At 44.7% G+C, this 15,809-nt stretch overlaps 1 protein-coding gene across 1 annotated transcript in view; it reads right to left on the bottom strand.

Moving 5' to 3' along the window:
- Positions 1 to 7,876: 7,876 nt before the first annotated feature.
- Positions 7,877 to 15,809, bottom strand: part of LOC139268658 (protein Niban 1-like) — a 196,451-nt gene continuing 188,518 nt past the window's right edge. The window contains exon 14 of the mRNA XM_070887176.1: positions 7,877 to 14,022. Coding sequence (XP_070743277.1) covers positions 12,650 to 14,022 — 1,373 coding nt within the window. The 3' untranslated portion in view covers positions 7,877 to 12,649. The remainder of the gene's footprint in view (positions 14,023 to 15,809) is intronic.

Here is a 15,809-nt window from a genome sequence, read left to right as displayed (position 1 = left end):
CCAACTCCAGGCCAGGTCCAAGATCACCCCAACCTCTGTCGTTGACGCCTGCGTCTGCGCACATTCTGAGGCTGTACTCCAGGATATAGTCGATGTATTCACCGAGGCATATGAAAGCATGGGCCTTACGCTTAACATCCGTAAGACAAAGGTCCTCCATCAGTCTGTCCTTGCTGCACAGCACTACCCCCCCAGTCATCAAGAGTCACGGAGCAGCCCTCGACAACGTGGACCACTTCCCATATCTTGGAAACCTTTTATCAACAAAGGCAGACATTGATGCGGAGATTCAACATCACCTCCAGTGCGCCAGTGCAATCTTTGGCCGCCTGAGGAAAAGAGTGTTCAAAGACCAGGCCCTCAAATCTACCACCAAGTTCATGGTCTACAAGGCTATATTAATACCCACCCTCCTGTATGGATCAGAGGCATGGACGATGTACAGAAGACACCTCAAGTCGCTGGCGATATATCACCAATGATATCTCCACAAGATCCTGAAAATCCCCTGGGAGGACAGGCGCACCAACATCAGTGTCCTCGCCCAGGCTAATATCCCCAGCATTGAAGCACTGACCACACTCGATCAGCTTCGCTGGGCAGGCCACATTGTTCGCATGCCAGACACGAGACTCCCTAAGCAATTGCTCTATGTGGAGCTCCTTTACAGCGGAAACATTACAAGGACACCCTCAAAGCCTCCCTGGTAAAGTGTGACATCACCACTGACACCTGGGAGTCCCTGGTCAAAGACTGCCCTAGGTGGAGAAAGTGCACCCGGGAGGGTGTTGAGCTCTTCGAATCTCAACGCCGCGTGTGTGAAGAGGTCAGGTGCAGGCAGCGGAAGGAGCGCACGATAAATCAGTCCTGATACGTCCTTACTATGCAGTATAAATGCACACGAGGCCCATGCTTGAGAGAAGGTCAGTCTGTGACCTGTCCTTTATTCCTTAGCACTCAAGTGATGAAGGTGGGTGGAGCTTCCCCTTTTATACCTGAAGGTCCAGGTTAGGAGTGTCTCCCACCTAGTGGTCATTGTTCTCACAGTGTACAACTTAGGTCAGATTATACATGGGTTACAATGCTGGTTGAATACATGACATCACCTCCCCCTTAAAAGTCTTATTGGGATCACAGGTTGAGTCTCTCTGGTGGTTTACGCTCTCTTGTAGAGCGCCTGAGTTGGGGCTCCAGTTGTTGGGCCCTGGCCTGAGTGTCTGCTGTTTGCAGTGCCTCAGGCCTATCCAGACTGCCCACAGCGATTGGGCTCTCCTCCCTTTGGTTCCGATGTGCGGTCACCTGTGGTGGAGTTAACTCTACATCGTGTTCTTCCTCTGCTTCTTCTATGGGATTGCTGAACCTCCTTTTTGTTTGATCCACGTGTTTGCGGCAGATTTGTCCATTGGCAAGTTTAACTACCAGAATCCTATTTCCCTCTTTGGCAATCACAGTGCCTGAGAGCCATTTGGGCCCTGCAGTGTAGTTGAGGACAAAAACAGGATCATTTACATCAATACATCTCACCTTCGTATTCCTGTTATGGTAATCATATTGTGGCTGGCGCCTGCTCTCGACAATTTCTTTCATGGTGGGGTGTATAAGGGATAGCCGGGTTTTGAGCGTCCTTTTCATTAGCAGCTCTGCGGGTGGAACCCCTGTGAGCGAGTGTGGTCGGGATTTATAGGCCAACAGGAGACGTGATAAGTGCCTTTGTAGGGAACCCCCTTGGATTCTGAGCATCCCCTGTTTGATTATCTGCACTGCTCGTTCTGCCTGGCTGTTTGAGGCCGGCTTGAACGGTGCCATTCTGACATGGTTAATTCCATTGCCTGCCATGAAGTCCTGGAATTCAGTGCTTGTGAAGCACAGGCCATTGTCGCTGACCAAAACGTCCGGTAGACCGTGGGCGGCGAACATTGCCCGTAGACTTTCTACTGTGGCAGAGGATGTGCTTGAATTTAAAATGTCACACTCGATCCATTTGGAGTAGGCGTCTACTACAACCAAAAACATTTTCCCCATGAAAGGACTTGCGTAGTCCACATGGATGCGTGACCAAGGCTTGGCGGGCCATGGCCAGGGGCTAAGTGGGGCTTCCCTTGGCGCATTGCCCAGCTGGGCACACGTGTTGCACCTGCGAACACAAAGTTCCAGATCTGCGTCTATCCCTGGTCACCAAACGTGTGACCTGGCAATTGCTTTCATCATGACAATGCCCGGGTGCTCATTGTGGAGTTCTCTGATGAACACCTCTCTGCCCATCTGGGGCATGACTACGCGGTTTCCCCACAGTAGGCAATCGGCCTGAATCGAGAGTTCATCCCTGCGCCCATTCAGGACACATTTCTTGACTAGAGACAGTAGCGGGTCTCTATTTGTCCAGACTTTAATCTGACGGGCTGTCACGGGTGAGCCTTCGCTTCCGAAAGCTTCAACAGCCATGACCATCTCAGCACATGCTCGGTAGCCCCCCTCAATGGTGGTTAGTGGAAGCCTGCTGAGTGCATCGGCGCAGTTTTCAGTGCCCGGTCTGTGCCGAATTGTATAGTCATAGGCGGCTAACGTGAGTGCCCACCTCTGTATGCGGGCCGATGCGTTTGCATTTATGGCCTTGTTGTCGGCCAAAAGGGACGTTAGGGGTTTGTGATCTGTCTCCAGCTCAAATTTCCTGCCAAACAGGTACTGGTGCATTTTCTTTACCGCATATACACATGCGAGCGCCTCCTTTTCTACCATCCCGTAGCCCCTTTCTGCCCGGGACAGACTTCTGGAGGCATAAGCTACTGGCTGTAACTGACTCTTGACATTGACATGCTGCAACACACACCCGACACCATAGGACCCCGCATCGCACGTTAACATAAGTTTCTTACATGGGTCATATAGTGTTAACAGATTGTTGGAACATAACAAATTGCGTGCTCTATTAAAAGCCCTTTCCTGGCTGTCCCCCCAGACCCATTCACGATCTTTGCGTAGGAGCACGTGTTGCGGCTCTAGCAGCGTACTCAATTTGGGAAGAAAGTTACCAAAATAGTTCAGGAGCCCCAGGAACGAACGCAGCTCCGTCGTGTTATGGGGTCTGTGTGCTCTCTGGATCGCTTCCGTCTTGGATGCAGTAGGGCTGATCCCGTCTGCTGCTACCCTCATCCCCAGGAATTCTACCTCTGGTGCTCGGAAGACGCACTTCGCCTTTTTCAGTCGCAGCCCTACCTGGTCCAGTCTGCGTAGCACCTCCTCCAGGTTGTGGAGGTGTTCTTCAGTATCGTAACCTGTGATAAGGATGTCGTCCTGAAAAACCAATATCCCTGGAATTGACTTGAGGAGGCTTTCCATATTTCGTTGGAAGATCGCGGCGACCGAGCGAATCCCGAACGGACATCTGTTGTACTCAAACAACCCCTTGTGTGTCGTGATGGTGGTCAGCTTCTTCGACTCACTCGCCAGCTCCTGGGTCATGTAAGCTGAGGTCAGGTCCAATTTTGAAAAAAGTTTGCCACCGGATAGCGTCACAAAGAGGTCCTCCGCTCTCGGTAGCGGGTACTGGTCTTGGAGTGACAACCGATTGATGGTGGCCTTGTAATCACCACATATCCTGACCGACCCATCCGCCTTGAGCACTGGCACGATCGGGCTCGCCCAGTCACTGAATTCGACTGGCAAGATGATGCCTTCCCTCAGCAGGCGGTCCAATTCGCCTTCTATCTTTTCCCGCATCATGTACGGCACCGCTCTGGCCTTGTGGTGTACTGGTCTGGTGTCCGGGTTTATGTGAATCACTATCTTGGCCCCCATGAAAGTGCCGATGCCGGGTTGAAATAATGAGTCAAATTTGTCCAGGATCTGTGAGCATGATACTTGCTCCACAGAGAAAATTGCATTGACATCGCCCCATTTCCAATTCATGACAGCAAGCCAATTCCTCCCCAGTAGTGTGGGACCGTCCCCTGGGACAATCCAGAGTGGCAGCCTATTCTCCGAATCTTTGTGGGTCATGACTACCGTGGCGCTGCCTAGCACTAGAATGATCTGCTTTGTGTAAGTCCGTAGCTGTGCGTCAATCGACGATAATTTTGGCCTCCTGGCCTTGGACGCCCACAACTTTTCGAACTGTTTGATACCCATCAGGGACTGGCTGGCCCCCGTGTCTAGCTCCATTGATACTGGGATGCCACTGAGGAGTACTTTCATCATTATCGGTGGTGCCTGATGTATGAACTGTATACGTGCTCCACATGAACTCGCTGAACTTCAGCTTCCAGCGATTTCCCCCAGCATTCATTTCTGCAATTTCTGCAGGTATTTTGCTCATCTCTGCAAACTCCGGCTGAGTGTGTGCCTCCACGCCTCCAACATGAGCTGCTGTTGGAAACAAAAGGTCCCTTGCCAGTCGATCGTCCCTGACTGCCCCTGTGACTGTCCTTGAGTGTGCCATTAACAGGTGTTGATGGCCCCATTACTGGCCGCATTGTCCCTTGCAATGGCGTGAATCGGCGTTCAACTTGCCATCGTTTCTGTCGAACTCCCCCTCTGGGTTCGACTACATGTTGGGGCATGCCCGATTGCCCTTGTCTGCCTGGAGAACTGTGTGCTGCTTTAACAATGTTGAATCTCTGTCCCAAACATTCCTTAACACAGTACCTCTCGTCTGTTCTGCTCGTGGCCATGCTCGCGTGGTTTAAATCCCAGTTTCTTGTCGCCATTGATACGTCCTTACTATACAGTATAAATGCACACGAGGCCCATGCTTGAGAGAAGGTCAGTCTGTGACCTGTCCTTTATTCCTTAGCACTCAAGTGATGAAGGTGGGTGGAGCTTCCCCTTTTATACCTGAAGGTCCAGGTTAGGAGTGTCTCCCACCTAGTGGTCATTGTTCTCACAGTGTACAACTTAGGTCAGATTATACATGGGTTACAATGCTGGTTGAATACATGACAAGTCCCATCCCCCATTCCCCCGACGAATGTCTGTTCCACCTGTGACAGGTTCTGTGACTCTCGTGTTGGACTGTTCAGCCACCAAAGGACTCATTTTGGGAGTGGAAGCAAGTCTTCCTTGATTCCGAGGGACTGCCTATGATGACATGTGGGCATGGACTGCTTCATTATCTGAGTTGTGAATGGCCCTGAACACTGTGCAGTCATCAGCGAACATCCCCACTTCTGACCTTATGAAGGAGGGAAGGTAATTGATGAAGCAGCTGAAGATGATTGGGCCTAGGACACTGCCCCGAGGAACTCCTGCAGCAATGTCCTGGAGCTGTAATTATTGACCTCTAACCACCACAACCATCTTCCTTTGTGCTAGGTATGCCTCCAGCCAGTGGAGAGTTTTCCCGCTGATTCCCATTGACTTCTGGTTTACTTGGGCTCCTTGATGCCACACTCACTCAAATGATGCCTTGATGTCAGGGGCAGTCACTCTCACCTCACCTCTGGAATTCAGCTCTTTTGTCCATGTTTGGACCAAGGCTGTAATAAGGTCTGGAGCCGAGTGGTCCTGGCAAAATCCAAACTGGGCATCGGTGAGCAGGTTATTTGTGAGTAAGTGCCACTTGATAGCACTGTCGATGACCCCTTCCATCACTTTGCTGATGATTGAGAGTTGACTGATGGGGCAGTAATTGGCCAGATTGGATTTGTCTTGCTTTTTGTGGATAGGACATACCTGGGCAATTTTTCACATTGTCGGAAACATGCCAGTTTTATAGCTGTACTGGAACAGCTTGGCTAGATGCGCGGATAGTTCTGGAGCACAAGTCTTCAGCACAACAGCCGGGATGCTGTCCTGGCCCATAGATTTTTCTGTATCCAGTGCGCTCAGCTGTTTCTTCATATCACGTGGAGTGAATTGAATTGGCTGTAGACTGGCTTCTGTGATGGTGGGGACCTCAGGAGGAGGCTGATATGGATCGTCCGCTCAGCACTTCTGGATGAAGATGGTTGCAAACGCTTCAGCCTTGTCTTTTGTACTTGCGTGCTGGGCTCCGCCATCATTGAGGATGGGGATATTCATGGAGCCACCTCCTCCTGTTAGTTAATGGTCCACCAGCATTCACGACTGGATGTGGCAGGAGTGCAGAGCTTTAATCTGATCCGTTGATTGCAGGATCGCGTAGCCCTGTTTATGGATGTTGTTACTGCTTTTTAGCTTGCATGTAGTTCTGTGTTACAGTTTCCCATTTCTAGGTACACCTGGTGCTGCTCCTGGCATGCTCTTCTATACTCCTCATTGAAACAGCGTTGGTCCCCTGGCTTGATGATAATGGTAGAGTGAGGGATATGTCGGGTCATGAGATTACAGATTGTGGTGGGTTTTGGCTGTGCCAAGAGCGGGTGCCTAGCTGCCTGTTGACGGCTCGGTTGAACCCGGGGGCATAATTGTCGGGCCGACCTGGCAATCAGCCGACAAAAAAAATAAGATGGCGGCCGCTGCAGAAGTCGGTAATAATGGGGGCAGAAGTGGAGGTGGGACGGACTCTCCGCTGCTGTCAGTCATCAGCGCCAGGCTGGTGACATCATCGCGCTGGCGTGACAACATGCCATTCGACACTGCCGTGTAGCCGCCGCTTTCTGGCAGTAACAGAGCTTATTGGGAGGCTGAATTTTGGCCCCAATGACTCCTATTTAAAGTGCGTGTCTATGTGTGCATGCAGCTATACATGTGGGCTCCTGAGGAGGACAGGATTATGCTCAACTCTGATGCCATTCAAGGTCTACTTCCTGGGCTCATACGTGAAGAACGAGTTGAATGAGGTATTGGAGGGCTGTCAGCATCTGTACTCCTGCAACAGTTTTCAGGAGAGGAGAGGGAAAATTGGAGGCATAAACAACAAACTAACAAATGTAATTATAATAGCAGCTTGATTCGATTGAATCAACAGATTCCTGAAACAGTTGTTGTTTAAATTCCTCTCAAACTACAACAATGTCCAATTGAGGGCCATGTCATTGATGAACAATAAGGTCAAATCTAGAAGAACTGACAATTTTGATGGCATTATTGTTATAACATATTGCGAAAACACTTTGTCCAGCAATTTGTACCATTGGGAATCATTTATCATTATTAACAATCTAATTTCATTTATTTTTGGATCACATTTTTCTTTGGTCATGAAAATTTATTTTGTAATACACAATATATCATTAATTTTATCAACTAATGCTTAAGGTCATCACCATAAGGCCGTGCTATAAATTAGTCCTTCACTAAGGTTATATTTCCACTTTGAGACCCAGAAGCATTTATAATTGCATTTTATGTAAGCACATTGCGCAGAATAATTATCACAGGATTAAGGCAGAACTCTGTACATTTTCTTTTACATACACTTACCAAGACAATACTCTTTTACATTTTACGGCATATGTTATAAAGAAACAAAAACAAAAAATATAATCCAGAGTATCTAACCTCAGAGTTTAGATGATAGCTATCAATCACTCAAGCTTTGCTCTTGCAGTTTGAGGCATTCTGTGATCCTTTCAATTGGATTAAAGTGTTATCATTGCTTCCAGTTATCCATCTTACTCTATAGAACAGAAAATAGATGAGCCCATCCCTACAGACTGACTATTGCCACTTCTAGAGTTATATAGCGATGTATGAGAGAGGATCAATTACACCAGAAAAATACCACTGATTGTTTTAGATTATTCAAAAGGAAGCATGGATTTAAAAGTAACTGTATGCCTGGTGCCTTATCCAAGATAATTCTCGTTGCTCTCTGAAGATGGAGCTATAACTCATATAGGTAACTGATCTGCAAAAGATGGATGGAGTTGATTTTCTTTATCAATAACCACATAGATTGAAACTGGATTTCCAATTGTTTTTATTAATGATAATTCATTCATTAAAAATATTAGGTCAGACATTAAAGAAACAGGTTCTTCAACATACAAAGTCATGAAAAAAGCTTGTATATTCCGCTTGAAAAATTGCTAATGAAAAATTCAGCTTTGAAACATTCTTCAGCGTCACCATATGAATTAATTCTTATACAAAACCTACTCAAATTTAACAGGTTTCAGAACATATATGAAAATCATATTACAGAAGACATCTAGAAAAGGTGAATTGTTTTTGGAGTCCTTTTGCTTCTGCTACTCTGTCTGCATTAGTGGCAAAGTGTATGTTTAGAGTGTATACAGTAAAATCATTTTCTTCAAAAGGTCTCTACTTCCAGCTTCAAGAATTGAGCAACCAATTCCGCTACAAAAGAAAACTGAATGGCTGTGAATGTTATTACACATAGGATACAACATAAAATTTATCTCAGCTTCTGAAGTTTCTATTACAGTGGAAATCTCGTAAGATATTGCCAGAATGTGAAGAAACTGATTAAAAATGATGATGTATGATCGCAACAGTTTTGCCCTCCTATTGCACTACACAGATAGGGATTAAAAAGGTAGTTTTAAGTACACAGTATAAAATGACTTGCTATATTAACTGATATCTGGATTGAAAATGTGCTGCATAATACAAGCAAACAAATATCGGCCAAGAAATCCATGGCGTAAAATCTGTGGTATTGGACCGGTCGCCTGTTATACGCAACGCCTGATAGTCTGTTCCGTTGACAATGAAACACCCTCTTGACATATTATTTACCAGTGTGCAATGTGGTAACCTCTGGTGTACGTGCACGTGAGTTTACCCAGTCACAGTGTCACTTGTTCAAGGGACTATCTGCTGCTGCTGGCTGCACCATGGGACCAGGTTTCCAACCCTCCAGGATTGTCCTGGAGTCTCCAGGAATTAAAGATTAATCTGGAGGACACTGTTGCGAGGAACCTAGGTTAAAAATCATTGATGTATTAAAAAAAATTGTGTTTTTAACATTTTCTTTGAACATTTTTACTTATTAATTATAAAAATATTTGAGATGGGGGGAAAGGGCTGTTTGACTGCACGAAGCGGTTGGAGTCGGGAGGTCATGTGATGAAACCTTCAGGAATATATCCAACTCTAGGTTTCATTCAACTGTTCTCATTATCCTCTAGAGTTGAGAAAAATAACTTGTTTGGCAGAAATGCCAGAAGTCAAACAATATTTAATGGCTCTGTCTAATAAGCTTACATTTCTTGGCTCATTTTGTTCTTGTATTTTCTTCCATCCTGAAGGCACTGATTCTTGCTGGTTCTCAGGTCACCAGCAGCCCTCTGAACTAGCCATTCCTTATGTATGATCCTAGAAAGTGAGGGCAGGATTGTCCTCTGCTACACTGCCCCCAATTGGGTGGTATGATATTACAGTAGAAAATGAAGGAAAAGATAGGAAGTGAGGCCTCCCCTTTAACACTGCTGACCTGCACTTTTCTCCCTCCTCCACTGTGGGCAAGAAGCTCACCTGGGCCCAGACTGCCCAGCCGCATGTGGGGAGGCAAGGCCCATAGCCACTCGATTTCTCTACTGGCCTCCTTGCTGGTGACCCCAGGAACACACCAGGAAAGGGCCGGAAGTAGGACCTGGGCATTGTGGCAATCTCCCTCACAGAATCTTGGAGGGAGAGGGCCCAGGAGCAGGCTTCTCTCGCTCCCTGAAAACCCTTTATCTTCTCTTCCTGGCCAATTAGGCTCATGGAGAGCATTTACAAAACAAAAAGATTCAGAGCTCTTCTTCCCTTTAAGGTGCCTCCTCCTCTTGTGGTACTGCAGCAACGGGCCCCCTCTTGGTGGGCGGGGAGCCTGCCCTGCCTGCAAACTAAGCGCTAACCCAGGAAAAAAACACTGGGCTCACGGCAGGATCGGGGCAGTGGGCAAATGTACTGCCTCGATCTTCCTCTGGCAGCAAACCCACCTTAAACCCACCCTGATTCTGTCATCATCACCTGACATCTACACATTCACTTTCCAGCAGGCATGACACGGTGACAACTCAGAACATGAACCCTGTCTGGGTTTTTCCCTCCCTTGTCCACTGTAGCTAATTGTGTCCCAACTGGTGACCCCAGTTGAAATGAGGTAACTTAGCACAGGCCAGTGATTGAATAAAAAGCTATCCTTAGTAAAATTAACACAGACCTCACTCGTTGTGAGGATGTGCCTGAGCAAATTATAAAATGTAAAATTATTTTACAGTTGGAAAAAAATCACCCAAGAACAAAGAGGCTCACAACCGAATGGACCCAAGTCCAAGCGCTAACTGAACTGAGTCACCCCTCAACACTGCCACAATCTTCTACAATACCGTCTATAAGAGTAAAGTAGGGGTGCATTACATTTTTTGTAAAATAACTAACGTTAGCAACCCATTTTGAAAACAGTGTTAATGTGAGATTATATTTAACAATTCATTCAGCCAAACACACAATTTTTTAATTGGGTCTATTTATTGTTTAAATGCCACATCAACTGTGGGGTATCCAGTTGGGTCCATTCATTCAAGTGTCACCAAAGTGTGAACTTTGTGGAATCCTCTACTTCTAGATAAAAGAAGCAAAATGTGTACAATATTTGATAAAGATGGATTGAAAGATAGGGAGGGGGAAGGAAACTTACAACGTTTTCAGTCTCGTTATGTTCTGTAAACTTATTGACCATTGGTGTATTTTTGTAAAATGTGTTCCCACTATCTGAAAATTAAATTCTCTTGTATTCCAGTGATCAAACTTGGATAATACTGTTGGAAGATTCTTAGTCCTACTAACAGCAGGCACTCTTTTCTAGTTATTAACTAAAGGCAACAATTTATTGCCAGACATTTTACTGTGGATTATTAAATGGACACACTAATGGGTGCATTGTAGCATTGCAAATCAATACAAGCTTTTCATTGTGATAGGCTAGTCTAACGTAACCGATGAAATTGTGTGACGGTTGTAGTTTCAGCATTCTTTCTAGTCATTTAGTGCTCTATTTATTTTTTCATTATGTTTAGACACAATAGTGTGGTTCTGTGCTATTTATTTTGTTTTTCTCTTCTATTTAAAATGCATTCTCCACTTTCCACTTTTCGATTTCCTCACAACACATTGCCCAACCGTGCCGAGAGATCACCGACTCACATGTCTCTAGAAATGCCTCTCAAGCTGAGGAGAGCGACATGGAGTGACCGCTCCCACCTCCACCGCCCCCGAAATAAAGACCTATCTTCCCTCCTCCTGTCTGATACAAAGAAACATTTGATCTTCACTCTCCATGTCTTCCTGGCAACAGGATTTTGAACTCACTGCATGGGACAAACCCATGTCCTAATTTACCGTCTTATCTCTCCTCTTGAAAGGTAAATGGAAATGCCCAATTTGTTCCCTTTATTGTAATGACTGTATGGTGATCTTTTCAATTTTAGTTTAGGTAGTTGAACAGCTTTTGTTTGGAAATTCATAACCGTTACCCTGAATTACCCATTAAAACTGCAGCGATGGACACTAATATTAAAGTTTGAAAGAAATGACTACTGAGCAATTATATTTTAGGGTGGATCAAAAGCATCCCACATTATGTTATTAGTTCTGCTTTAATTAGTACTCAAAGTGACTGCTGCAGCTTGCCTTAAGTATTACAGTTGCTCTGTTTACACCACGCCTTACAGCAGGATAACTGAGATTGTCAGACTCTGAGTTATAAACCTGTACCATTTTAAGCTGCTAGAGTGTTAGCAAGGTGAGGTCACACAACCATTTACACTAATTCCATTAATAGAATCTGTCAACAGATAACTGCAAGGTCTAATGCTATACTTATTTTGAGCAGCAAGTTATATAAGTTTTGGATCATATTGGCATGAAGCCCTGACTTCAAGATGGGTTTTTGGTATTGGTATAATTCTAGACTGTGCACGCTACTAAGTGGTTATGTTACAGGTTTTAATTCATTATGGCTTTATTTAAAGTATAAATTCTATGTCATAAACAGAGTAATAAAAATAATTCTACAGCAATGTTGACAGCATGTGCAAAGCAGACAAGATTCCAGTAATTTATCTGTATATATTAAACAGAAAAAGCTATAGCAAGAAACTAAATTACAACAGATTACAATGTCAGTCTTTTGTAGAAAAAGTCCAATACTTCGATGAAGACTTGAAAATGGAATATATTGTGTAGATATTTTTTGTTGTCATTCCAGATCCTGATTTCAAAAAGAAAGTTACTGGCTTTAAACCTTCTGCAGTTTCGTGGAATTTTGATAATAGCCATCTCTTATGTGCTATAAGCTGCTTCATTCTATTTAACTCAATCTCATTTTTTCATACTCTCTTCAATTATTGTTTGGGTCACTTGGATGTGGGCACTGATTTATTTTCTCCAGTCTGTTCAATCCCTATCTCTGCTTGGCCACTTGAGTCTTATGTGGAGAAAAAGACAATTACAAATAAAATAAAATCACGCACAGATCTCTTCCCTTGTTACTTCAAAAGGATATCGCAAATTTCACTCAAGAATATGAGGTGCTGCCCAATATAATCTGGAAAGCATTGATTATTATAAGAGCTCTCAGTAAAGATCTCAGATCAAGTGGCAGCAGGGCTTTTGGGCTCTTAGACATCTCACATTACAGTCGTTTTTATGGAGCTTAAGCTTCAAGATGCTTTACTTCAGTTTCTGGTGATAGAATGGATTCATTTTCTGCAATGTTGGGATGCTCACTATTTTGATACACAGTCAATTCCTTCACCTCATCTTCTGCATCAATGACCATCTACATCTGAGAATTCTTGTCAACTTCCTTAGCTTCATCTTGGTTCAGTGTATTTTGTTCCTTCTCCTTTTCAGAAAAATCAATTAGTATTTCAGTGTCTGTTGTGCATATAGTACTCGTTTCTTGAACTCCCTCTTTGGGCAACATTGGAACACTCTCAGAAACAGCATTAGACTCAGTGCTGTCAATGCAAGGCTCATTTTCCAAACATTTATTTATTTTTAGTGGGATGTCCTCCTTTTTAAGTTCTGCAGCCTTCTCATCCTGACCTTCCACAAGTTCATTAATTGTTGTTGGCAAGTCTTCTTCTGACTCCTGGTCTTGCTCACGCTGGCCTTCCACAAGTTCATTAACTGTTATCGGTGAGCCTTTGGGTTCATTATCTTCCTCACCCTGTCCTTCCACAAGTTCCTCATCTGCTGATGGTGAGCCTTTGGGTTCATTATCTTCCTCACCCTGTCCTTCCACAAGTTCCTCATCTGCTGATGGTAACCGTTTGGGTTCATTATCTTCCTCATGCTGGCCATCCACAAGTTCATCAACTGCTGATGGTAAGCGTTTGGGTTCATTATCTTCCTCATGCTGGCCTTCCACAAGTTCCTCAACTGATACCGTCAAGTTTTTTACATTAGGTTCCTTATTTTCCTCACTCTGACCTTCCACCAGTTCAACTGCTGATGATACGTCTTCTTTTGTTTCATCTAGGTCCTTCAAATGTTCATCCACTTTTGGACTAGATTCTGTGTGCACTTCAATGTGGCTTTCATCATTTGTTTTGGACAGCAATGCTTCCTGATTCTCAGAACTCTCTTCAACTGGCACTATTGCCACTGTTAACAGATCATGTATTTCTTTTAAACTATCAGAAGCTGGAGGAGTTATCCTTTCTTTCTGTTTTTCAGCTTCTTGACTGTTCTGGCATTCATTTCTTGGTGCATTCTCATTACTGTTTTTGTTATCTAATTTGATTGGTGTTTCAGCTTCCTGATAAGCAACTGTGGCTGAACTAATTTCCTGCACTGCGCTGTTATCTATCTCGGTTATCACTTCTCCATTCTGTTTAGAATCAACTGTACTATGAAGAATTTCATCTGCAGATTCCTCTTGAGAGACTGATGACTGTTCACATTCTCGTTTCTCAGTCAGTAAAGGATCTGGTGTAGGAGTAGAAATTTGTGAAGTCACTTTTTCTCCAGCTTCAAATCCCTCAGCATCTGACCCTACGGATGATGTTTTAGCAGGGCTTCTTGATTGAGAATCTGATGGTGTCTTTCCTTCAGTTTTATCAGTGAGGTTGTTATCGCTGTCACTAGTATAGGCCATGTTGTCTTCAAACAGATTGTGTTTCTTCAAAATCGCAGCTTCTTTTACCACTATCAAGAAAAAACAATTTGTTTTTCAAATGGGAATAAATTAAAACAATGCAGCTTACATTTCTATTAAAAATTTCATAGTGGCATAATCAGACAAAAATGAATGCCGAACCAAAGAAGGAAATATTAGCAGGGTTCACTAAAAGGTGGGTCAAAGAGATGGGTTTTAAAGAGTATCTTAAAGTAGGAGGAGTATAGAAAGGGAATTCCCGAGTGTGGGGCCAAAAGAACTGAATACACGATTGCCAATGTTGGGACAAAGGGGTGGATGCACAAGAGGCCAGAGTTGGAGGAATGGAGAGTTCTGGAGGCTGTAGGGCTGGAGGAGGTTACAAAAATAGGGTGAGGTGAGGTCATGAAGAGGATGAGAATTTTAAATTAGAGGTATTGGTGACTGGGAGCCAATGAGGTTCAGCAAAGATAGGTGAACAGAACCTGGTGATGATATGATAGGGACACCAGTTTTGGATGAGCTGAAGTTTACAAACAGTGAATTTTGGGAGGCCAGCCATGAGAGCATTGGGACAGTCAATTCTGAAGGTGACAGGTTTTAGGAGCAGGTGAGCCGAGGTCGGGATGGAGACAGGTGGTGTTACGGAAGTGGAAGTAGGCGGTCATTGTAATGGTATGGGGGTCAGAAGCTCTGCTCGGGGTTGCATAGGGTGCCAAAGTTGCAAGTAGTCTAGTTTGACCTGAGACAATGGCCAGGTAGGGGGATGGAATCGGTAGCAAGTGTATTGAGCATGTGGCGGGAGCCGAAGAGAATGGCTTCAATCTTCCCAATGTTTAACTGGAGAAAACTGATGAAAGCAGTCATCAACACCATCAGTGGAGAGGTCGAGAGAGTTGCTAGAGAGGTAGAGCTAGGTGTCACCAGGGTACATATCTTCAGATTATGTCACCAAGGGGCAACTGAGGAAGAGGACAGGACCAAAGATAGATCCTTGGGGAATTCTGGGGTAATGGTGTGGGGGTGCAAAGAGGAGCCACTGAAGATGCCCTGGCTATAATCAGATAAGTAAGAGTGGGATCAAGGGATGGCAGTTTCACTGTGCTGGACAATAAAGGAGAGGCATTGGGAGAGGATAGTGTGTTTGAATGTACAAAATAATAGAGAGATTAAACTAATGCACCATAGTCAGAGTCACAGAGGGTGTCATTTGTGACCAGTTATGTCCGTTTCAGTACTGTAGGAGACGCGGAAACCCGATTGGAGAGATTCAAATATGATGTTGCAGGAAAGATGGGCAGGGATTTGGGTGGCAACAATGCATTCAAGGATTGTGGGAGGAAAGAGAGGTTGGAGAGATTCAATGAAATTTGTATGCTCTTCTTTTGTGTCTCCTTGCCTTACTCTGCTCTCAACTTTGGGTGTTGTTGTCAGATCCTCTATTTAAGAACACACTTTAAAAGTGGCACAAAATCAAAAACAACAAAAAGGTTTAGGGAGTGAATTCCAGAGCTTAGGGTCAAGGCAGCTGAAAGAACAGCCACCAATGGTGGAGCGATTAAAATTGGGGATGTGAAAGATGACATAATTAGAGGAGCAGAGATCTCAAATCCCTCCAAGGCCTTGCCCCTACCTACCTATCTCTGTAACCTCTGGAGAGAGGGCAAAGCCATAGACGGATTTGAAAACAAGGAGGGGAATTTTAAAATGGAGGCATTGCGAGCACAGGGGTGATGGGTGAATAGGACTTGGTGCGAGTTAAGATATGGGCAGCAGAGTTTTGGATGAGCACAAGTTTATGTAGGGAGGAAGATGGGAGCCCAGCGAGGAGAGCATT

The sequence above is a fragment of the Pristiophorus japonicus genome, chromosome 8 (genome assembly GCF_044704955.1).
Source record: "Pristiophorus japonicus isolate sPriJap1 chromosome 8, sPriJap1.hap1, whole genome shotgun sequence".
NCBI lineage: Eukaryota > Metazoa > Chordata > Chondrichthyes > Pristiophoridae > Pristiophorus > Pristiophorus japonicus.
The sequence above is the reverse complement of the archived record's forward strand: the minus strand, read 5'-3'. Positions and strand labels throughout refer to the sequence as shown.